This window comes from Notamacropus eugenii, chromosome 2 (assembly GCF_028372415.1).
Source record: "Notamacropus eugenii isolate mMacEug1 chromosome 2, mMacEug1.pri_v2, whole genome shotgun sequence".
Classification (NCBI taxonomy): domain Eukaryota; kingdom Metazoa; phylum Chordata; class Mammalia; order Diprotodontia; family Macropodidae; genus Notamacropus; species Notamacropus eugenii.
Window position 1 is genome coordinate 439909816 of NC_092873.1, and position 25642 is coordinate 439935457.

General features: G+C 38.4%; 1 protein-coding gene across 7 annotated transcripts in view; it reads right to left on the bottom strand.

Annotated features, from left to right (window-relative positions):
• Positions 1 to 25642, bottom strand: part of CAMSAP2 (calmodulin regulated spectrin associated protein family member 2) — a 150557-nt gene that overhangs the window by 60511 nt on the left and 64404 nt on the right. For 5 of the 7 annotated variants that reach the window (XM_072648261.1, XM_072648260.1, XM_072648259.1 and 2 more), the window contains 2 exons: positions 18235 to 18396; positions 2913 to 2996 (listed from right to left, as the gene is read on the bottom strand). In XM_072648261.1, the coding sequence (XP_072504362.1) occupies positions 2913 to 2996; positions 18235 to 18396 (246 nt within the window). Of the gene's footprint in view, positions 1 to 2912; positions 2997 to 9123; positions 9538 to 18234; positions 18397 to 25642 lie in introns of those variants that run through there. The other 2 variants (XM_072648264.1, XM_072648262.1) reach the window with 2 other exon arrangements.

Below are 25642 nucleotides of genomic sequence, written 5' to 3' on the forward strand. Positions count from 1 at the left end.
CATTCCTTTATCTGACTGCTCAAAAAGGATGAACTGATATCAATGGAAGTTAGTCTGTGGTAGTACAGCAGAAGGTTGGTAGCTAGTCAGCTCACAGACATTCTCCTGGGGCAGCGAGGTGGTGCAGTGGATAGAGCACCAGTGCAGGAGGACCTGAGTTCAAATCTTACCTCAGACACTTGACACTCACTAGCTATGTGACCTTGGGCAAGTCACTTAGCCCCAACTGCCTCATCCTGGGTCATCTCCAGTCATCCTGATGAATATCTGGTCACTGGATTTAGATGGCTCTTGAGAAGTGAGGCTGGTGACCTGCACAGCCCTCCCTCACTCAAAACAAAGTCAAGCGCAAATCATGTCATTATTTCTCTGATGGTATGGTCTTCTCTGGCAATGAAGGACGAACACACAGATACTCTCCCAATCTAGAAGCAGGTGTCACTAATACTAGCTATAAGACAGTGTCTCCAGTAGTTATTTTTTGGATAATTCCTACTGGGAGCATCTATATCAAGCATCCTCAATACACACTTCTTATAAGTCTGGAAGTACTGGGTAGAAGATCTGTCCCAAATGCCAATCTTTTGCCTGAAACTGTTGCATTCAGGGACATAGCCAATGTCCCTCATCTCTGGGTAAAACACACAGAGGCTGCCCTTGCAAAATGGAGTATCCCCGTGGGAGAGCAACTGGTAGACAGGTATCTTACCCTCACTATTTGGCAACTGGCCAGCAACCATCACCATTAGGGTCCAATATCAGCATCACTGACTGTCATTAACAACTTTACTGGAACCCAGAGCAGAATGGGGAATGACGGAGGTGGGCAAGGGGGATTCAGTAGAAGAGTATCCCTGAGGAGGTAGCTTGGGTGGGAATGTGTAACTTGGGCTAGAGAAAGAAAGTGGTGATACCCCTGGTATCTTTCTCCCCCTACTATGGATAACCAGTTGGGGTCAAAGCAGATCTAATCATTGGAAAAACAGTAATTTCTCGTAGACAGGCCAAGCCAATATAATAAAAAATCACAATTCTACCTAAATTAATCTACTTATTTAGCGCCATACCAATCAAACTATCAAAAAATTATTTTATAGAGCTCGGAAAAATAATGACAAAATTCATTTGGAAGAATAAAAGGTCAAAAATATCAAGGGGAGTCAATGAATAAAAAATGTGAAGGAAGATGGCCTAGCTGTACCAGATCTCAAAGCGTACTATAAAGGGGTAATCATCAAAATAATGGAGTAATCATCAAAATGATAATGGCTAAGAAATAAGAGTAGTGGGTCAGTGGAACACATTAGGTGCACAATACACAGTAACAAATGACCATGGCAATCTAGTGTTTGATAAATCCAAAGATCTAAGCCTTTGGGACAAAAACTAATTATTTGATAATAACTGCAGGGAAAACTGGAAAATAGTATGGCAGAAACTACGTATAGATCAATATCTCACATTATATACCAGATAAAGAGTGATACCACAGATTAGAAGAGCATGGAATAGTTTACCTGTCAAATATATGGATAGGGAAGAATTTAGGACCAAACAAGATATCAAGAGCATCATGAAATATAAAATGGATAATTTAATTATGTAAAATAAAAAGTTTTTATAGAAATAAAACCAATGTAGCCAAAATTAGAAGGAATGGAGGAAACTATGGGGAAAATTTTATAGCAAGTATCTCTGGTAAGGCCTCATTTCTCAAATACACGGAGAATTGAGTCAAATTTATAAGAATACAAGTAATCCTCCAATTGACAAATAGTCAAAGAATATGAACAAAGAAATCAAAGCTACCTATAGTCTTATGAAAAAAATGCTCTAAATCACTACTGATTAAAAAAGAAAATGCAAACTAAAACAACTCTGAAGTACCATTTCACACTTATCAGATATGCCTAATGTGACAAAAAAGGGAAAAGATAAATGTTGGAGGAGATGTGGGAAAATTACTGTTGGTGGAGTTGTAAATTATTCTGGAGAATAATTTGGAACAATGCCCAAAGGACTCTCAAACTGTGCATAACCTTTTATCTAGCAATATTACCACTAGGTCTGTATTCCAAAGAGATTTTAACAAGGGGGAGAGAAAGAACTTATTTGTAGAAAAAATGTGTATAGTAGATTTTTTTTTTTTTTGGTCAGGGCTAAGAACTGGAAAAATGGGGGCATGTCCATCAACTGGGGAATGGCTGAACAGGTTGTAGTATATGATCATAATGGATTGTGCTACAGGATAACTTCAGAAAAACCTGCAAGTTTATAATTTATACAGAGTGGAATGAGAAGAACCAGAAGACTATTGAATAGAGTAACAGCAACACAGGATGATGAACAACTGGGAATGATTTAGCTATTCTCAGCAATGTAATGAGCCAAGACAATTCCAAAGGATTCATGATCAAAAATGCTAGCTACTTCCGGAGAAAGAATTGATGGCAACTGAATACAGACTAAAGCATATTACTTTTCATTTTCCTTGCTTCTTTTTTGTTGTTATTGTTGTTCAAGTTTTCTCCCACAAAATGACTACTGTGGAAATGTTTTATATGACTGCACATGAGCGTGCACATACTCACACATGCACCAAGAAAACAATTTCAGATGGCTTACCATCTCAGGAAGGGGAGAAGAAACAAACAGGAGGGAAGAACAGAATTTGGAACTCAAAGATAAAAAATTGTTTTTACATGTAATTGGGGGGAAAATAAAATATATGTATTTTAAAACAGCTATGCTGATGATCTTGTTAGCTCCCCCAAAATAGCATACATATAAGCATATTATATGTGAATTACACACACACACACACACACACACACACACACACACACACACACACACATATTCTCAAAAAGATCTTTTACTATGAAAAATCCTCATACTTTAAATATACATACCTTTTGACCTCCTGGAGTTTCAACTATATGATGTTCTTTCAATTTTTGTTCTTGTTCCATTATATCTTTCAAATGTTCATTTACCTTAAAAATAAAACATGTTTTTATGGGTAAGTAGTTTTATGTAGGAAATATACAGTTCAAAAGTAATAAAATTGTTGTCCAGATCTCAGACATGTCCATTTACCAAAATTAATTTCTAAACAACAAAAAGTTCTATATTTTACCACATATAGAAACTGTCATAAATGTGATTGAAATTTTTAAGTATGTTAATGAAAAGTTCATGAACCTTAAAAGCAGCCTAACTATAATATTTAATATTTAGTAAATCAAACAACAGAGAGACAATTAATATATTATGAATAGAGAGCTGGTCTACAAGTCAGGACAGGAAATCCTATCACATAAATACCACCTACGTATGATCCTCTCAGTGGTCTAGGCAACTCTCTAATATTCTATTACAGAATAAGTAGAGAAATCACAAATCCATTTTTAAGAAAATCAAAACCATGTTCTAAATAAAAAAACCATTAGTCACCCCAGAAACATTTTAAATAAGAGTTATTTTCCTCTGAAATTAAATGAATAACCTCTATGATTACAATTCAAGCTACTCATTTTAGTCTACAAACTACTTTCTGCACACCATTTAAAATTATGTTTGGAATGCATATTAATATTTTCAGTTCATTAGGGTCACTAAATACATAGAATCAAAATATTTCAAGAAACAGTCTTCCAATCATCACACAACAGCATTATCACAAGGCTTTTATTTACTTAGTGAATAACGTAATAACATTTTTAGGCACTTAGACACTAAAGTGAATGGTGCTTTAACAGCCCAAAATTTGATGGGCTTCCTAACAATTTAACTTGTGATAAACAAAATCAATCCAACAAAAATCGACTAAGCACCTTCTGGGGACAGAGTATATACTATATATTAAAGAATGAATTAAAAATCATACTTAATTAATATCAGCAGTAAACTATGAACACTAAAATTTTCTGGTCTCTCTACTTATAATAAAAACATGACTTTACATGTAATATACCCTCCCCCCATAAGTAAACAATATAAGACTCTCCACAGTAAATCAACACATACTCTAATACTCATGTATTTCAATGCAAAGGTGTTCGTGGAGAGGACAGTGAAATATGTTGTAAAATATGGCACAGAATCAAGAAATGAAAGATCCAAAAGGATCATGTGATACAAAAGTATCATGACTATAAATTTTTAATGCTTTCTTCAGGAAGTCAAGTGATACTACATGTGACAAACATCAAACATAGCATTACAATTACCAACACTGCCAACCTCCCTCAAAAAATTTATGATGTTTTAACAAGTAAGAAATATCTAGATCTTGATATGGGTTGTTTAATTAACTGCTACTGGACCATTAAGGAAAAAAACTACAGTTTTAGAGAAGATTAAAGATGAGAATACGCGATGTTAAATTGAAATAGCTTTGACCTGACCTATTCAAAAAAGTTGCTGAGAGCCAAAAGATGTGAAATGGATAAAGGACCAGATATAAACAGAAACTATCACCATTTATTACTGAAGACCTGGAAAATAAAGTTGTTGCTGCAAAAGACTGGCACTTTCAAATAGTTGAACATCGGGGGGCGGAGCCAAGACGGTGGAGTAGAAACACACAAATACACTAGCTCCGAACCCACAGCCCATGAAATATCTGTAGTAAAGAGCTGCCAATAAATTCAGGAGCAGGAGAAGCCACATAACAGCGGAGTGAATAAGATTTCTGTTCCAGAGGGACCTGCAAACCTCTCGGAAAAGGTCCGTCGCGCTGCGGACACAGAGCCCAGCTCAGCCCTGCCCCGGCACCGAGAGGAACAGATGCGAGCGGACTTCAGGGACGGGATCTCCAGTGGCCGCATGGGTCCCTCCACCCACAGGTGATGGGGGTCGGTGAGAAGGTCTCTTTGGTGGGTCGAGAGGGGAGTGGGGTGCCCCCATAACTCAGGCCCCCTCGGGAGGCAACAGTGGGGGAGGCAACAGTGGAGGTGGGAGCAGACGGGGGCTCCCCATGCAGGCAGGAGCCTGGATCCATTGTGGAGGGTCTGTGCATAAACCCCCTGAGGGAACTGAGCCAGTAAGGCAGCCCTGCCCCCACCTGAGCACCTGAACTTAATCTCACACTGAATAGCAGCCCTGCCCCCACCCAAAGCCCTGAGGCTGGGAAGCAGCATTTGAGTCTCAGACCCCAAGTGCTGGCTGGGAGGATCTGGAGGCGAGGTGGGGGTGAGGAGAATATTCAGAGCTCAAGTCACTGGCTGGGAAAATGCCCAGAAAAGGGAAAAAAACCAAGACTATAGAGGGCTACTTTCTTGGTGAGCAGGTTTCTCCTCCCCTCCCTTCTGATGAGGAAGAGCGGTGCTCACCATCAGGGGAAGACACGGAAGTCAGTGCTTCTACATCCCAGCCCACTCAATGGGATCAGTTCTGGGAAAAGGTCTTAAAAAGCCCAAACAATTTTCAAAATCATGATAGAGAGGTGGAGGAAAAACTGGGAAGAGCAATAAAAGACTTGCAAGCAAAGTATGAACAACAAATCAGCTCCCTGCTAAAGGAGACCCAAAAAAATGCTGAAGAAAATAACACCCTGAAAAATAAGCTAACTCAATTGGCAAAAGAGGTTCAAAAAGCCAATGAAGAGAAGAATGCTTTCAAAAGCAGAATTAGCCAAATGGAAAAGGAGATTCAAAAGCTCACTGAAGAAAATAGTTCTTTCAAAATTAGAATGGAACAGATGGAGGCTAAGGACTTTATGAGAAACCAAGAAATCACAAAACAAAACCAAAAGAATGAAAAAATGGAAGATAATGTGAAATATCTCATTGCAAAAACAACTGACCTGGAAAATAGATCCAGGAGAGACAATTTAAAAATTATGGGACTACCTGAAAGCCAGGATCAAAAAAAGAGCCTAGACATCATCTTTCATGAAAATATCAAGGAAAACTGCCCTGAGATTCTAGAACCAGAGGGCAAAATAAATATTGAAAGAATCCACCGATCACCACCTGAAAAAGATCCAAAAAAAGAAACTCCTAGGAATATTGTGGCCAAATTCCAGAATTCCCAGGTCAAGGAGAAAATATTGCAAGCAGCTAGAAAGAAACAATTCAAGTACTGTGGAAATACAATCAGGATAACACAAGATCTAGCAGCTTCTACATTAAGGGATCGAAGGGCATGGTGGAATAGGATATTCCAGAAGTCAAAGGAACTAGGACTAAAACCAAGAATCACCTACCCAGCAAAACTGAGTATAATACTTCAGGGGAAAAATTGGTATTTCAATGAAATAGAGGACTTTCAAGCATTCTTGATGAAAAGACCAGAGCTAAAAAGAAAATTTGACTTTCAAACACAAGAATGAAGAGAAGCATGAAAAGGTAAATAGCAAAGAGAAGTCAAGGGACTTATAAAAGTTGAACTGTTTACATCCCTACATGGAAAGACAATATTAGTAACTCTTGAAACTATTCAGTATCTGGGTACTTGGTGGGATTACACACACACACACACATACGCACGCACACACTCATAGAGACAGAGTGAACTGAAGAGGATGGGATCATATCTTAAAAAAAAATGAAATCAAGCAGTGAGAGAGAAACATATGGGAGGAGAAAGGGAGAAATGGAATGGGGCAAATTATCTCTCATGAAAGAGGCAAGCAAAAGATTTTTTTAGTTTGGGGAAAAAGAGGGGAGGTGAGAGAAAAACATGAAGTTTACTACTCTCATCACATTCCACTAAAGGAAGGAATAAAATGCACACTCATTTTGGTATGAAAACCTATCTTACAATACAGGAAGGTGGGGGACAAGGGGATAAACAGGGTTGGGGGGACGATGGAAGGGAGGACATGGGGAGGAGGGTACAATTTGAGGTCGACACTCATAGGGAGGGACAGGATCAAAAGAGAGAATAGAAGTAATTGGAAGCAGGATAGGATGGAGGGATATATAGTTAAGTCTTATACAATACGACTATTATGGAAGTCATTTGCAAAACTACACAGATTTGGCCTATATTGAATTGCTTGCCTTCCAGGGGGGGGGGGGGGGGGGAGGGAGGGAGGAAAAGAAGTTGGAACTCAAAGTTTTAGGAATAACTGTCAAGTACTGTTCTTGCTGCTAGGAAATAAGAAATACAGGTAAAGGAGTACAGAAAGTTATTTGGCACAACAGGACAGAGGAGAGGATAGAGACAAGGGCAGAGAAGAATGATGGAGGAGAGAGCGGAGTGGTGATGGGGGCAATTGGAATGCTTGGTGTTTTGGGGTGGGGGGAGGGGACAAGGGGGGAGAAAATTTGGAGCCCAAAAGTTCTGTGAAAATGAATGTTAAAAGTGCAATAAATAAATTAATTAATTAAAAAAAAATAGTTGAACATCAAAAATTAGTATGATTTTGTCAATGGAAATGACATTTAAAAAATCCATTACTACCCACTTTGCTGCTATATTCATAGGACTGCCTTGCCTTTTTATTTGTAGACCTAGTGTTTAACACTCTGCTTTTCACATAGCTAATGCTAAATAAATGTCCTCATCACCTTTTGCCTTTCTAAGTAGTCTCCCTGCCTCAGTCTCTCCTCACTGAAATCCATTCTTCATTCAACTGCCAATTTAATTTTTCTACACTATAGTTCTGACCATATCATTCACCCTCTCAATGAGCTTTAATGGCTACTTCCAATGGCTCCAACAGTATTTCCAGTTCTTCATAACCTAGTCCCTTCTTACCTTGCCAAACTTCTTACACTTGACTGTCCCTCTAAATATGCATCTGTGATGTAATTCCACTGGCCTATTTGCAAGTTCCCAAATACAACACACCACCTCCTGTCTCTGTGCCTTTTTACAGGGTGTCTCTCATTGAAGGAACCAATGAAGTTTCTTGAACAAGTCAGAACTGTGCTTTAGGAGCAACAATTTAGAAAACTATAGAGTAACAAGAGTGAGATATATAAGGAACTGGTATGAATACATAAGAACAAAAGCTACCTCCCAACAGTAGTCAAAGGGTATAAACAAGAAATTTTCAAAATAAGAAGTGCAAGTTACCAATAGCCATATTAAAAGAATGTTTCAAATCAGTAATAAAAGATATACAAATTAAAACAACTGAGATTTCACCTTATACCTATCAGAGTCAAAAAAATGCCAAATATTGGGATGGAGAAGCACTACAGAAACAGAGGCATACTAATGTACTGCTGGCATAAATGAACTGGTTGAACCATTGTGGAACACAATGTGCATAAACTATATCTCAATAATCTGTACATACCTATTCATCCAACATACCAAACTGAGGCATAAACCACAGGGATATCAAATAAGAAAATGCCCATATACACAATAAATCAATATATATTTATTTAAAATCTATGTGCTTTTAGTCACTGTAGAAGTTGCTAGGGGTAGCAAGACAAAAATGAAATAATTCTTGTCCTCAAGCTTACATTCTATGGGAGGTGGGGGGAGGTGAAGGTGGGAGGAGAGAATATGCATACCTAAGTCTCTATATATCAAATGAATAAAAGGCAAATCGTTAAGGATGGGGGAAGAGAAATTCAGCAGCTAGGGGTACTGGTATTAAACAGAAGAGGAAGCCAAAAGCATTCAGAAACCACCTCAGTCAATAAATTCTGTCTTCCACCTAGAAGACATGATAGCTAGCCAAGGGCACCACTAGTTTAAAACTTCACAAAGAATTCTGAAAGTTTATGAGCACTTTAACTCTCAGAAAACAGCAGAAACACAAAACTGGGGGGAGGAGGGAAGAGGGATGAGTTTGTCATGAACTCAGCTAAACCAAATCATCCTGAGATCATCTGCATGTGAACTTGGAAGATCAACAACAACGAAATAGAACAAAACTTGAAATATCAATGCCAATTGAGCCTCGATGGGAGCAAGAATGGGAGTAGTATACTTGTACTGAACCATTTCAGTAGCATGAGAACATATAAAGTAAAAAAACGAAAAAGAATTCAGTTAGGCAGTTAAGTCACTAGTGGCCTCATGGTCAATTTCAAAATAGCCAGTTGCCTGAAATCATCCAAGTTTCCTTCTTTTTTCTTTTGTCCCCCTCTCCCAAACTGGCTAATTATTGATTATGGGACCATAATGATGCTGTGGAATTTTACTCACCCCATTATAAAGGTGTATCTACATCTGACATCAGATGACCTGGGTTCAAAATCTTAGCTCTTCTACTTACTACCTTGGGCAAGTCAAGTCACTTCACCAATGTGGACCTCAGTTTCCTCATCTGTAAAATGAGAAGTTGGACTATGTGACTTCTACAGTCCCCTTCCAATTCTAAACCTATGTTCCTATGGTGTGACAACAGCACTCAGAAAAGTTAAGGTGGTAAGGCTGGAAGGGCTATACTATTCAGAAGAAAGCCACGGTATGGTCCAATGGTTAGATTTAGATGAAAGGGGAAAGGATGGAACAGGCTGGGACCAGAGATGGGCACTGTGGGATCCTGACATCTCACTAGCATTTGTCAGCTCATCCTCTATACAGCCTAAATACATATACATAAAGCCTTGGAATTCTATAGAGACCCCTCTCTGAGGTACTTGTCCACTCAACTGAGATCACCCTAGCAATCCATAATAAAAGAAAAGACAAGATGGCTAAAGAATGTATGTTAGTTAAACTATAACATGCAGTTGGACAGGGAACCCACTGAATTAGTTCATTAATATGTATATATTGAGCAGGTACTATGTTGGATGATAGGGTGGACTCAGATTTTAATGAGAACAGAGTAGGTTAGATTGCATTTGGAAACGCTTTAAACAGCCCAAGTTCCTTTTAGCTATAAAGGCTATTTAACATCTATATTCTCCCAATGATTAAAAAAAGCAGTGAATAATGGAATAAAATCATTTTAAGAAGAAACAAAATTACAGGTACACTCAAATGGTCATTCAAATTGCGCTGAAATATAGGACCAGACAAAAAAAGTGTGACAGCTGCAAAAGTGACTGATAACAGATGGAGTTTTGAAATGATATCCAAGAAAGATTACAAAAAAACAAGGAAAGCCTCTATAGATGGGACGGCTCCTCAAATAGAGTATTTATGGAAAGATGGGCAACAATTAAACAGGAGAAGATGAGTTGAAATCTGTATCAGTGAAGGGAGTATATGCAGACATTATACGTCCACTGAAGATAAATTCAATTTATTAAGAATTTACTACACGCAAGAACTATGCCAAACACTTCCATATATGATGATAGTTTGAGTGAATGGGAGGATCAAGTGAAGAGATTTTAAAGGGATACCTGGGAATGTTTGCAGACGGCAGAAAAGAAGTCGAGATAAGAAATGATAAAAAGGAAAACTTTAAAAGTATGTAAAGTACATATTGTAATTATAATATGAACTTCAAGAAGGAAGAGTTCTTTCTTGCTTTTTTTTTTTTTTTTTTTTTTAGCATAGGCTGAAGACTTTGGGAAAAGTTCCTTTATTGGTACAATCAGTTATACGAAGGTACAATTTAGATAGGAATTAGGGGCTTCCAAAAAGGAAGAGCAAGGGGCCAGATTATGGAGGATCTTAGAAGGTAGGTAGAGAATAATAAAAGCTAGCGTTTATATAGTGCTTTAGGGTTTGCAAAGAGCTTTACATGCATTTGCTACTCTGGAGGGAAATAACACAATAAAAATGGTGTTTTAAGAAGATTAGTAAGGCAGAAGAAGTATGCAGGACAAACAGAGACAAGAGGTTGAGCCTGACAGAGTAGTACAGCAGAAAAGATGAGAGAATATGAAAGGCACCTGAAGGGAAAGGACAATGGAATTTGGCAGAGTTGTATACAGAGGATGAAGGAAAAATAATAAAACATTATGTAATCATTGTTAGCCTTAGCAAAAAGGCTGATGACACTGACAGAAATGATATATACAGAAGAAAGGCAGTTATGGCAAAAGATTAAAATGCTCAGTTATAAGCAAGTTTTATTATTTTACCAAGTCATGTCATCCCTCTAAGTTCCAATTTCCTTATCTATAAAATTAGGAGGCTGGATATAATGAACTCTAAAGTCTATTGCCACTCTAATCTTACTCCATAATACAATAGATCTGAGGTTTCATTAAGGTAGATAATTCCCCCAATAATGAAAATCTACAGACTTTAAAACATCTATGACCACCTATCCTGTTTGTCTCTTGCACACACCTTCCCATAAAACCTCTAAAAAGGAATCCTACCCAACATGCTAGGGACATCATTATAGCTCTCTTGCCATCATGTGGATGCTTAGAGATCATACAGGTTCTCAGTCATCCCTAGCACTACTATGTGACTGACTCTTTTTGGGGGGCAGGAGGCATCACATTTCTCTCTTAAGACCTTCTTTATACCATTTTCCCTCTACAACTTTCAGTTGGTAATATGTAGTAGCCAGCTTACACCCATTAAGCATTTCTTGATTGGACTTTAGCATTTAAGACATCTGGAAATAAAAGGTAAGTAAAAATGAAATGAAAGATATCCTTTTAAAAATTAAACTTTAATTCTTTTAAATTTTGAAATTCTCAAGACCATAGTATCACATGAGTAACAGCCATACAAACATCACTAGAAAAATGTGGTTTAAAAAAAAGAGGTGGATCTTTGTTTCTGGGAGAAGGTAATGGGTAAATAAAAGTACTGGACAATTTGACAGTGGTATTCAGGCAGCTCTCCTACTTTTATTTACCTATGGGTCCAGCTCACACTTCATTTACAGTATTTGTCCAAGGGATATCTACTAATGGGCCAGCTCTATGGATTGCCCTTCTAACTATCATAGTTTGAACAATGGGCATTTTTGGTTCACTTTGTTTTCCCTATATGGACAGTTAGGCTGAACTCTTCTGCATGAGCACTGACCTCATTAAAGAGGCTCTGCAGTATTCTAGGTGTTGATGGAATCTGCAAAAAGTCACGTATAAACAGGAACATCTGAAGATCATACCTATAGGTAATACCTCCTCCATTTGCACGCTTTGTGGGCATCCTATATGACAGTAACAAACAACTCTGGTGAGCATAATTTCCTGCTTTATGCCCTTATATTAAGGCACTGAACAAACTTCTCTCTACATCCTGTTGGATGAAAATCTCTTTAAGGTATAATGTTGCTCTAATGAAGCAAATGTGTCTTATAATTAAACTAACAACAAACAATGATGACCTTTAAGCCAATTGTGTGACTGTAAAGATATGTTCTTTAAAAATATGTAGAATATCATTTGTGAAAGGCTGCCAACTCCTTACTCAAACTTAATGAAAGTATGTTCTTAAATAGCATGTGGATCAGACCCACAAAATTTTTGTAGAGAAAGCAAAGTATCATTTGATAGTTATTAATATTTTCTTGGTCACCTTTGGAGGTGATATGGAAAGACAGTAACAGGGTCAAAGATCTTCTACAAAGCTTTTGGTATCATTCCTTAAAATAGCATAGCATGAGCTTCCCCAGTGTATACTGATTGAGTCTTCTTCCATTTTTTCCCCTTCAATGGTGACTCCACCATTACTGACAGTGAAAAGAGTTTGTTCTAAAAAAAAAAAAGTCTTTGTAGATATTTCTTGATCATTTCTCATGTTTGTTGAACTCTGCATCCAGTTTTTATCTTGAAAAAAATTATTGGGGACATTTTTGTTTTTACATCATCTGACACATACTAGCTGTGTGACCTTGGGGAAGTCACTTAACCTCAATTGCCTTGCCTCCCCCCGTCAAAAAAAAAAATGCAGAAATAGTGGAATGCTCAGACAAAAACAGCAGTTGTTAATGATTTGATGTCAACTTGGAAGCTTTCCAGTAGGTTACTCTGGGGATATGTGCTTGACCTATCATCATCCCTCCCAAAATCCCTTCCTTTGAAGTTATTCCTTATGATAAAAAATTAAAAGGGGGGGGGGGGGGAAGCTGCATTAAAACAAGTCAATATATCAAAAAAACATATAGTAGTATATTCAATGTTCCATATGCATGGTCCCCAAACTGGGCAAAAAAAAAATATCACAAGGTCTCTTCTCGTATCTCTTCTTTGAGACTAAGCTTGGGCATTATAATTTCACAACTGACACTGTTGGAGTCATTGGACATATTCTTTTTGTGATTCTTAACTTTTTTTCAATTGAAATGTCTCCCCATACTTCTCTGTATTTGTCACTTCTTAGAGCATGGTAATATTTCATTATAGTCATGTACCAAAAGTTAGCTTAGCCATTCTCCAATCAATGGGCACCCACGTTGTTTATAATCCTTTTGCTACCAGAAAAGCTGCTGCTATTAATAATTTGGTGTAGACGGAGCTTTTTGTTACTGATAGCCTTGAGGAGCATGCCTAGCAGAGTTTTTCTGGATATGAACCTTTTATGGGATTTGTATGTGGAATACGAACACTTCCTGGGTGTGGATATTTTAGTTACTTTCTTCACATCATTCCATGTTGCAGTGATAGCACTAGTCATAGTTTCATTAACAATGATCAATGTGCCTGTCTTTCCATGTCCCTTCCAACATAGATTACTCCCATATTTTGCCAATTTGCTTCAGGGTTGTTTTGAATTACATATCTTTTATTATTAGTGCTTTGGAGTATTCTATCATATGGTTGTTAATAGTTTGCAATTCTTTTGAGAACTGCTTGTTCATGTTCTTTGATTATGTATTGATTGCCTATGTTGCCTGGTTAATAGTCCTATATCAACAGTAATTGATAAAAAAAAAGAAATGGAGGACTTCCCTTTCTGTCAGAAGCCTCCTCCATTTTGTTACACAGAAATCTTGTTGATTTTTGTACATTTTTTTTATGTCCTCCAGGTTTACTGGCTAGTTGTCTCAATTCATTTCTTCACTGATTATACCTAAAATAAACAAATAGAGAAACCAGGAAGGCCTCCTCCAGAAAACAGGATTTGATTCTTGAGAAAACCAGGGAAACCATGAGGTAAAATTAAGAGGGCAAAGCATCTTCTAAGCACAGGGCACTGCAAGGACAGAAACAGAAGAGAGGACCATATGTGAGGAATGAACTACCAAAAGCTGGTGTGGCTGTGTCAGAGTGTGGAGGGAAGCAATACGTAAGAAGCCTGGGAAGGTGGGAAGGGGAGGCCAGGAGTGAAGAGCTTTAAATACTAGAGAAGCTTACATTTGATCCTGGAAGGAATAACAAGTCCCTGGAGTTCACTGGGCTAAAGGGCTTGAAGGAGGGAAGAAAACAGAGTAACACAGTCAGACCTACACAATAGAAAAATCACCCAGCAAGGAAGGACAGACTGGAGTGGAGAGGGATTTAATAGAATCAGTCAAAAGTAAGGAGAAGCTGTGTGAGCAGAGTGGGGAAATATAAGAAAGATCTTGTGAAGGTAAAAACTGCAAGATATGGCAAAACTGTACATAAGAGGCATATGAGAGAGGAATCACAGTTCAGTGAAGCTGAGAATCTGTGTGCCTGGGAGGATAGTGATGCCTGTGACATTAATGACAAAGTCTGGAAGAGGGGAGGGCTTGGAGGAAAAGATGAGTTCTTATTTGGACACAGTGAGTCCTGAGAAGCCTAAAGGACATGAAGTCCAGGGTGTCCAAGAAGCAGGTAAAGATGCAGGACTGCTACTCAGGAAAGATCTCAAATGGTTTTCTTATACTTCTATTAGATTTATCCAGCTCTCAGAGAGGAACATTAAAATTTCCTATCACTATTGTCTGGTATCTATGTCATTTTGCAATCATTTTTTTTTGATGAATTTAGATGCTATGAAATTTGGTTCATATATTTTCCATATTGATTAGTTCACTGTCAGTGTTTCCTAAATGTAAGCAAAATGTAATTTCCTCGTTTATCTCTATTGAGAGTGTGAGTTGTTATTTTTGCTTTGTCAAATATAGCACGATTGCAATTTCTACTTTTATAGATTCACCTGATGCAGTTTTGATGTAGCCTCATTTGTATTCCTTACAAGCCTCCTTAGATGTTTCTTATGAGCAACAGGTTGTGGGATTTTGTTTTCTAATCCATTCTGCCACATTATTTTATTTTATTGGATTGTTTTAGTATTTAGTACATTCACAATTAAAGCTATGAAAGGTGTATGTTTTCCTCCATTTATCTCTGGCGGCTTCTATTAAAAGAATACTTTGTCTCTACAATTAGTTTTAACTAATTTGCTGCAACTCTATTTTCACAGGTTCTCTTTTCCCTTTCACCTCCAACACCTTTCCCTACACTTCGGGGGTTTTTTAATTACTGATTTTTTCCCCTTTCCCTCCCTTCTTTTTCTCCAAGTTAAATGTTTACTTTACAATATCTCCTCTCCTCCCTTCAATTTCTTTTTTTCTGCATCTCTTCCTAAGAAGAATTTCTTTTCTTTGTTCTCATCTTTAATGATCTCCCCTTCTTGCTTATTCAGTAATTTTATTCATTGATTCATAGTATGTATCTATATTCTTCCTTTAATCTCTCTTTGTTCTTCACAGAACTAAGCTCCCCCTCCCAACCAATTCCTATGTTATTGGCATCTTAGCTCTTGCCCATCATTTCTTTTTTTCTGTTATACCGCATACTCATGAAGATCAACTCTTATGGGAAGTAATATAGTAACAGAGATAGGAGCAGGACCTCATAGGAGGAATTACCTACCACACCAAAATTGTCCAAGTCCAATTCTACCCTCGCCTCTCCTCATGATTGTTCACCTTGCCACTGGACATGTCATCTTATTGTTCCCTCCTTTTCCTACTCCTCAAAGTACTTGACTGGATTCACCAAGTCCCATCAAGCCTGAGTGTACGTCAGAACTTTGTCCTGGGTCTTCTTCTTTTCTCTCTACAAGATTTCATCAGCTCTCATGGGGTTCAATTATTATGTCTATACAGATGACTTCCAAATCCACATATCCAACTATCATTTCTCCTCTGAGCTTCAGGTCCTAATCACCTCCTAGACATCCTTACCCAGACCTCTCATAGATATATCAAACTCAACCTAACCAAAACTCATCTTCAGCTACTTTAAGAAAAGTGTGTCAGCCAGAAAAAAGAGCTGTCAGTCCTGTTTCCTGCCTTGGTGAGACCACATTTAAAATAGTGTGTTCAGGTTGGAGTGCCACTGTTTTAAAAAGGACACTGGAAAGCTAGAGAGCAACCAGGATGGTGAAGGATCCTGAGACCATGACAGATAAGGACTGGCTGAAGGAAAAGGAGACCTTTACTCTGGCAAGAGGTGGGGAGGAAAGACAGCTATGTTTAAGTATTTGAAGGGCTGTTGTATGGAAGGATTCCATTTGTTCTCTTTAGCTCCCAAAGGCAGAACCAGGAATAATGGGTAAAATAATGGGCAAAGAGGTATGGCATATATAGGAATAAAGTCTTGAAAATCTTCTTAATAATTAGATTTATTCTTAAGTGCTTACTATAGGGGCAGCTAGGTGGCACAGTAGATAAGAGTGCCAGGTCTGGGGCAGGAAGATTTATCTTCATGAGTTCAAATCTGGCCTCAGACACTTACTAGCTCTGTGAAGCAAATGACAACTACTTCAGTATCTGCCAAGAAAACCTCATTTGGAATCATGAAGAGTCAGACATGACTGAAAAACAAGTGAACTGAATATGTGATTGGGTTGCCTCAGGAAATAATAAGTTTTCTAACACTGGAGGTTTTAAAGTAGTTTGAATAACTTATCTGATATGATATGATAAAGACTCTGTTCCAAGGATGGGTCAGGAAGAGACAGAACCTGACGTTCCTCTAAAATTTTGTGGGTTTTGTGAGTTGTTAATACTTTCCCACGTACCCCAAGCTATTTTGCAAATACTTTGTAATTACTTATCTGTGTACATATTGATTCCCACAATTTAATGTAAGTTCTGAGGGCAGGGAATTTTGGTATCATCTTTTTACTCCCAGGGTCTAGCATAGCACCCTGAAAGAAGCAAACTTTAATAAATGCTATTTAAATGGAAAGAGTTGCATATTGACTGATACATATTAAGAGATGCCAGTGCTTAAATTTAATACCAGTTAATTCACTATCTCTTGACAGGTTTAAACTTTATAACAATAAGTGATCAAAAGTCTTAACTAGTGTGAGAATATTTAATTAGATTTTCATCATTTTAGACTTCATTTTAACAAGAAAACAAGATAACTTGATTCATTATTTCACTTTTATGTCATGGGCCTCAAATCTTTTCTCCACTCAACAGTGATTCATACTTGTCATGGCATAAACCTGACTCTTAAAGATCATGCCAACAGAGCGTAAGCTCAGACCGGTTTTCCAAAATCTATAAGGCAGCTTGTTCTGAACTACTATTATGTCTTGGACCCAGGGTTGGGCTGGTAAATCTTCAACAACTAGCTCTCCAAAATCCCATGACACACTTTTAAAAGTTTAATCTGCATCATTAACATTTTCTGTATCATTTTCTTAAGTATGGACAATCAACAAAAAATAAATCAAGCCTTAATTTGTAACAGTTGCCAGTCTCTGAGGTGTAAATCTCAGAGAGCAAATTTAACAACTGGGTCTCACAAGCTGCTAAGAAATGGCTCAAGTATACTCCTGCATGGATCCATCTGTAAGTCTGTGAAAGGTTACGGATCCTCTTTTTCAGAACATTTTTAATGGCATAAAATAAAACACAGAGAATTACAAAGAAAACTTCTTATACTGAAATGTAGTTACCAATTTTAAAAAAAGCTAATGCACGCCAGGTTAAAAACCCCTACTGTAATGGCTTCAAGGATGGGCTGAGAGGCTCATCCCAGAGGATTGATGACGTTTAGGGTGGGTCACAAAAACTCACTAAGGCAGAGTTTTCCAAACAATGTTACACTGCAGGGAGTACTGAGAGGGAAACAAAGGGATGGTCAAAATTACTGGGCATCTGCTTTTTAAAACAAAAATCAACAGCTAAGACTCTCATGGCAAATTTCTATTGAAATGAAATACAGTAAGTATAAATGAGGTCAAATTTGAAATATATCAAATATTTATGGCAATCTGCCACCATATCTAGATTGTTTCTATAACAAATTATATGAAGTTTTTTTCTTTAAAAGAGGTGGTATGGTGGTGCTGCTACATGAAATTTCAAAACAACTGCACCAAGATTATAGTCTGCATCAGCGAAGGGAGTGCTGCATATCAACAAAATCATAGTTCTCTCAGTACCAATTTACATCTCATCTTTTCTCAAATTCCTTGAATGACAATGTCAGCATATAACATATATGGTCCTACCTTATTTATCCAATACATGACAGCATCCTCGATGTCATAGGGTAGATCAGTTGCTTGAAAAAATGTTGAATACTGCTGAGCACAAGCAATCACTTTCTCTATGCTGACCATTTCTACAGTATAAGCCATCATTAAGGTGTCAATCATGGCCAAATGGGCACTCTGAAAATATAAAACAAGTTTTCACTTAAAAAAATTATTTCCATTTAGCAATTACTGCCCATATATTACTATTAACTATCTTTGCTAACATGGAGGAAAAGAATTCAAGATCATATAAGGCCAGGTTTAATAATAAAGCATATTTTACACTAAGAAATGATGTACAAAAAGCATACAACCAAAAACATTCAGTAAACTAAGAGCCTAAAAATATGCATTAAAAAAAAGAACAGTTTGGAAGTCTAAAGCAAGATGAAATTTTCAAGTATTCAAACATATTAACATGAACTGAATCACAAAAAAATAGACCCTTCTTTATTCTTTCTTGAATGTAGTATGCTCACTATAAAAATTTTAAATGTTCAAATTTATCCCCAGGCACTTACAAAACGTGTGACTCTAGGTAACACACTTAACTTCCATCTACCTCAGTTTCCTTATATTTAAAATGAAGATAATAACATTACCCATCTCCCATGGTTGTTGTAAAGACCAAATGAAATAATGGCAAAGTGCTTAACCCAGTGCCCAGCACACAGTGTTAAATAATTGTTAGCTATCATCATAATCACCACCACCACCACCATCTTCACTAGACACTGCTCTCTCCTGGTTCTTCTGCCTGTCTGATCACTACTTCTCAGTCTCCTTTACTACATCTTTAAGCCAGGCTGTGCCGCATAACTTGGATGTTCCCCAATGCTCTGTCCTGGGCCTGTTCTTTCTTCTATACTCTTTTACTTGGTGATCACCTCAGTTTGCATGGATTCAATTATCTCTATGCCGACGATCTGCTTAGATTTATTTATCTAGTCTTAGACTTTCTCCTTAACCTCTAGTCTCTTATCTCCAGCTGCCTATCAGACATCTCAAATTAATGTCTTGTGAACATCTTAAACTCAACATGCTCAAAACTGTACTCAATGTCCCTTCCCCTCTCTGCCACTTTCCCCTCTGTTGAAAGCATCTGGGCTCAAAACCTAAGTGTCAGTCACATGCAGCTTCTCACTCTCCTCTCTCCATATCCAATCCATTGCCAAAGTCTTGTTGATTTTGCCTTTGCAACATCTTGCGAATATGTCCTCTTTATCCTCTGACACTGCCACGACCCTGGTGCACAGGCTCTCACACCTGGACTACTGCAATTGCTTGATGCTTGGTCTCCCTGCCTCAAGTTTCTCCCCACTCCAGCCCAGTCCTATCCATCCTCCATTCAGCTATCAAATGATCTACCTTCCTCCTAAAGCACAGTTCTGACCATATCACCTCCATTCAATAAACTCTAATAGCTCCCCAATAACTCCAGGATCACATCAAAGTCCTTCAAAATCCAGCCCCTTTCTATCTTTCTAAACTTTTTACATCTCGCTCCCTTCCATATATTCTTCAGTCCTGTGACTATGGCCCCCTTGCTACTAGAACGAGACATTCCATCCCCTGACTCCAAAAATTTTCACTAGCAGTCTACCATGTCCAGGATTTTCTTCCTCTTCATTCCTATCTCCTGACTTCTCTGCCCTCCTTCAGGTTCCAGTTTAAATTCTACCTTCTGCAAAAAGCATTGATCATTCTTCCTTAATGACTGTGCCTTCCACCTAAGATTACCTCCAGCTTACCCTTTGCACCATCTGTACATGCATGTTTGCACATGGTCTCCCCCATTAGACAGTGAGCTCCTTGAAAGATTGTTTTAAAAAATTGGGGGGAGAAGGGGGCAGAGCCAAGATGGCGGAGTAGAAACACACAAATATGCTAGCTCCGAACTCACAGCCCATGAAATATCTGTAGTAAAGAGCTGCCAATAAATTCGGGAGCAGGAGAAGCCGCATAATAGTGGAGCGGATAAGATTTCTGTTCCAGAGGGACCTGCAAATCTTTCGCAAAAGGTCCATCGCGCTGCGGGCATGGAGCCCAGCCCAGCCCTGCCCCGGCACCGAGAGGAACAGATGCGAGCGGACTTCAGGGACGGGATCTCCAGTGGCCGCATGGGTCCCTCCACCCACAGGTGATGGGGGTCGGTGAGAAGGTCTCTTTGGTGGGTCGAGAGGGGAGTGGGGTGCCCCCATACTCAGGCCCCCTTGGGAGGCAACAGCGGAGGTGGGAGCAGACTGGGGCTCTCCAAGCAGGCAGGAGCCTGGATCCATTATTGAAGGTCTCTGCATAAACCCCCTGAAGGAACTGAGCCAGTAAGGCAGCCCTGCCCCCACCTGAGCACCTGAACTTAATCTCACACTGAATAGCAGCCCTGCCCCCACCCAAAGCCCTGAGGCTGGGGAGCAGCATTTGAGCCTCAGACCCCAAGTGCTGGCTGGGAGGATCTGGAGGCGAGGTGGGGGTGAGGAGAATATTCAGAGCTCAAGTCACTGGCTGGGAAAATGCCCAGAAAAGGGAAAAAAACCAAGACTATAGAGGGCTACTTTCTTGGTGAGCAGGTTTCTCCTCCCCTCCCTTCTGATGAGGAAGAGCGGTGCTCACCATCAGGGGAAGACACGGAAGTCAGTGCTCCTACATCCCAGCCCACTCAATGGGATCAGTTCTGGGAAAAGGTCATAAAGAGCCCAAACAATTTTCAAAATCAAAAAATTGGAGGGAGGAGGGCTTTCTTCAGATCCTTAGCATTTAGTGCAATGCTTGGCACAGAGTAGGCACTTGCTGACTTGACTTGCATAAGAAAAAAATATCAATAAAAAAATCTAAAAAGATGGTCTTTATACTTGAAAACAGTTTAGGATCCTAACATTATTTCATAATTTCTCACTGCAATTTCCCAGTTCTGCTACTGATTCTTCTACTTTTTCCACCTCGTACCTGGCCTCCTCTCACCATAAAGATGCCTCTACTTCCAGGCCCCTTCCTCTGACTGCCCAATTCCTGCTTGGGACTATCACTTCAGGAAGTGCTGGGCCACTGGCACTCCCTTTTCTCTGCTGGCCGCCGAGGGGTGTTCTTCCTCCCCATTCCCAGCTCCTCCTTCATGTGAAGCCTTCCCCTAATAAGAGGAGAGATTGCACTTTTTCTTCTTTTGCTGATATTTATACTCCCTTTGCCCATCGTGGTGCTTGGTGCCGGGCACATAGCAAAGAGCTTATATACTTTAGATTTCTCTCTCTGCTACTGAATTCTGGGCTAAATGCATTGTTCACATGTAGTACCTGTTTCAAGTATGAGTACTCATTTACTAAATAGACTGTCTAGCCAACTACATGCCAATTTGTATAATCATTGAGGTTTTTTTAGTTTTTCATTTAGTTTTCTTAGACCAATCTCTTTCAAATAATTAACAATGGAAGTCCAGGCACCTCAAACGATGCAAAAATTTTATTACAATTTCATTTTAAAATAAAAATGTCCATTCCATTTCTATTTTCTTTGCTTTGTAGATAAAAAAATGCATTGTTGTCAACCGATTCCCCATGGCATTTTGAGTTATTCTTAAGCTCTGCTTTTTCTAGTGGCTAAAGAGGCCCCCTCAATGATATCTGTTAAGTCTTGAGACTTGATACAATCTGCACAATATCATCTGCAATCAATAATACATGGAAGGCTTCACCACACATATGGAATCCTTTACAACACAGGCAAATATCTTTGGAAAGTATTGTGCCTCACTGACAGAAATATTAAATAATATGTAAGCTCCTTGAGAATAGGGTACTGCTTTGATGTTGGGTTTGCTTGGTTTTTGTATGTTTGTATCCACAGTGCCTGGTACATAGTAGATAGTTAACAAATGATTTTTAAATGGGGAAAAAAATGGAAAATTTAAAAAATGAAAATAAAACACAGTAGAAATAAATAAGAAAATCTCTTAAACTTAAATATAGATGCTTAAGGAAGAAGTTTGTTAGCAGTGAGTAAAATAAGTACAAGGGCACTTCTGTAAAAATTCTCAAGATTTATGAGTAGTTTCAGAGCTTTAAAATCTAATGACACTTTTAAAAATTATTTGGTTTCACTTTCAAACTTAAGGCTTTTGTTTTCCTTGATGATATGACCTAAGGGTCCTATCAGTAACTGATGATGCTGCTGCACCTTGATGTAGGTGCACCCAATTCTACTTTAACATAATTATATTTCAGGTCATACTTTGGCTCACAAAGTTAGGGGGCATAAAGAGATATTCCTGAGGTAAGCAGACAAAGGTTAAAAGAGAAAAGGATAGCTGGGAGACTGAAAGGATAATTTAACAGAAAGTAAGTGTATAGGTGAGGACAGAAAAAAGAATGCCTAAGAAGGAAATGAATGAGGAAAAGGCTCAAGAGGAAAATACACATCCTAAAAAATCCTTCTCAGGCAGGAAAAAGAAAGGGGTGGGGGAGGGGTCAGACACTTCTACATATTCACCACCAGGGGGCACAACTGGATTAGGATGGTTCAGTGGCTAATGGCCAAATGAGAGATCCCATTGTTGGAGTGCAGTCTCCATTTGTTGCCATCACTGTGTATACTATTTTCCTGGTCTTGGTTCTGCTCTACTCCATTTTCCAACACTTGATATGTCTTCCCCACATTTCTCTACATTCATCATACTCATAATTTCTTATAGCACAGTAACATTCCATTACATTTATTATACAATTTGCTTACTGGCTATCTCCACCCACTTGGTGGGCATCTACTTTAGTTCTAGTTCTTTGCTACTACAAGTGTTGCTGTATGGATACTTTAATTACTTCTTAGTAAAATTCGAAATGGCTGTACATTACGTTTGAACCAATTCCCAGGTCTACCAACAGTTCATAGATTTGATCATTGCTGCTTTCTCCACAACTAGAAGGGACTACTTTTTACCATGCAGAACACTGCCATAAGTTTCTTATTGCTGAGAAATTCCTTTAGCTCAGTTGGCTGAAACATCGCACTAATGGAACACTAAGGTCCAATCCTTGTAAAAATCAGCTAGCTTCCAAATGAATACATGAGTTGGATGCAAAAGATTCTATCATGAAAAAAATTAAAGGAGAATGAAAGATACCTTTCACAACTATGGATAGGGGAAGAATTCTTTTTTTTCTTGTCTATACAAAACTTTAATGGATCTAATCTATACACGCATAGAGAACATCCTTGATGAGGTTACTAGAAGGATTATCAGACTTTTACAAGTACAGTTATTCCTCCACATTGTGACTTTCCCCATTGTTGTGTGATATATGGAAGGTTGACATAAGAAATTAAATGGTAATTTTGGGGGGAGTTTTGTGGAAGCCATGGATGACAGTGAAGGCCAGCATAAGATACAGAGACTACGATCAAATACTTAACCCAAATTTTACAATAAGATAACGTAAATACCCCATAAGAGATATCTCTCACACCTTTGACATGCAACACGGTAGTAGAGAGAGCAAGATTTGAAGAAACTAGAACTTAGGTTTACATCCTGGCTCTGGACTTACACTACTTGGGTGCCCTTGAGTCTCTCAGGTCTCCACTTTCTTTTTCATAAGATAAGGAAGGTCTTGAATAAATGACTGTTAAAAGTCTTTCCAAATCTAAATCTATGATCTAATGTACAGAGTCAAAAGAAAAGAATGTACTCCTGCTTCCTTTAATACCACTTCTGGACCCTACCTTAGTTACTATCACTCAAAAAACACCTCTTCTTCCGATTTCATAGCCTCACGGAATGATAAATTTTGAGCTCAAAGAGATCTTGGATGTCATCTAGTCTGAGAAAGGAAGTTACTTATGTAAGATCTCTCACTTTAAAATCTGCCTCCCAAAATATTAGTTGAGTGATAAAATCTCACAAACCACCTCATATAGTGCTATGTATACTACTAGTGCTCAAAATTTGCTGGTTGAGACTACCCTGGTAGAATAAGGGATAAAATTGCACTTGAATATACTTTTCTAAGTAAAGTAGTAAATCTTAGATAACAAAGAGAACTATCATGAAAGTCCATAAAATTCATAAAAAAGACATAACTAGTATATAATATACATGAGTTTGTTCACCAAATCCCAGAACAAGCAGTTGGTTTTTGCTAAAATGGATGAAAAATAAATCATAAAGCAGGCTATAATTTCCCATGGGAATAATGTATGATTTTGACCTGGTCACTTTTTCTGGGCCTAAATAAGTCATAGATATGACCAATAATTATGAAGAATCATTTGACTTAGTAGAATGAAACATTGCCTTACAGGCTTTTTTATGCTCTCTTCTCCTACCTCTACATAAAGATCATCCAAGATTTGTTGGAAGATTTAACAGAAATAACTTTGTTCAATGCCCCTTTGAATAAATATCAAGCAAGAAATAAAACAAGGAGATATATGCTTATCCAAAGTATTCACAACCATGATGGAGATGAACATATTGCTGCTACTGCTCAATTGTTTCAGTCCTATCCAACTCTTCATGATCTCATTTGGGTTTTCATGGCAAAGATACTGGAGTAGTGTTCCGTTTCCTTCTCCAGGTCATTTCATAGATGAGGAACTGAGGCAAAGAGTGACTTGCTTGAGGCTGGATTTGAACTCATAAAGATGAGTCCTCCTGATTCCAATCCTTGTGCTCTATCACTGTGCTACCTTAGGTGCCCAGGTGATCCTGCACAGATACTAAAAGGAGAGGGATTCCTTGTGGATAGTGACATCTTCTAGCTGTCCTTTGCTGACTGCATCAAACCCCAGAACACTGCAGAATCTTTGGGAAGAGATCTGAAATCACACTAAAGGAATTTGTCCTGTCCTGCCATAGAGCAAAGACCAAATAGAGGAAAAATACGTTTGCCCAGATTTCAACATCCACATACATAGATGGACATCCTAAAAGCTTGTCCATAATCATTATGCATATCCAAGACAAACAGTACAGATGGAAATGAAGCTTGGCCCACGGTGGAAGAGGAAGAAGAGAGCAGGCTAGGAAAGAGAAAAGCTCCTTTAAAAAACAAAACACCAAAAACCTGAGTTTTCCATGAAAGCAAAAGCCCATTTATTCAACACAAGCATTGCTAGATAACAGCAAAACATAAAACACAACTGCCTCTGAAGAACAAAAAACAAGCACCACCACCCAGAGGGGACACAGTACAAGTACAAGTGGGTGTGAGCAATCTGCAATATGTAGGACTCTAAAGAAGAACAGGGTTAAAGGACATGAAGAAACTGTAAGACAAGAAGAGAGAGTGAGCTGGTGACTTGGCAAGAGTAAGGGATGGCAGGGGGACAGCCAGAATGTTCTCCTGATACAGGCAGCATATCAAGAGAAAGAAAGGAAGGTCCAGTCCGTCAG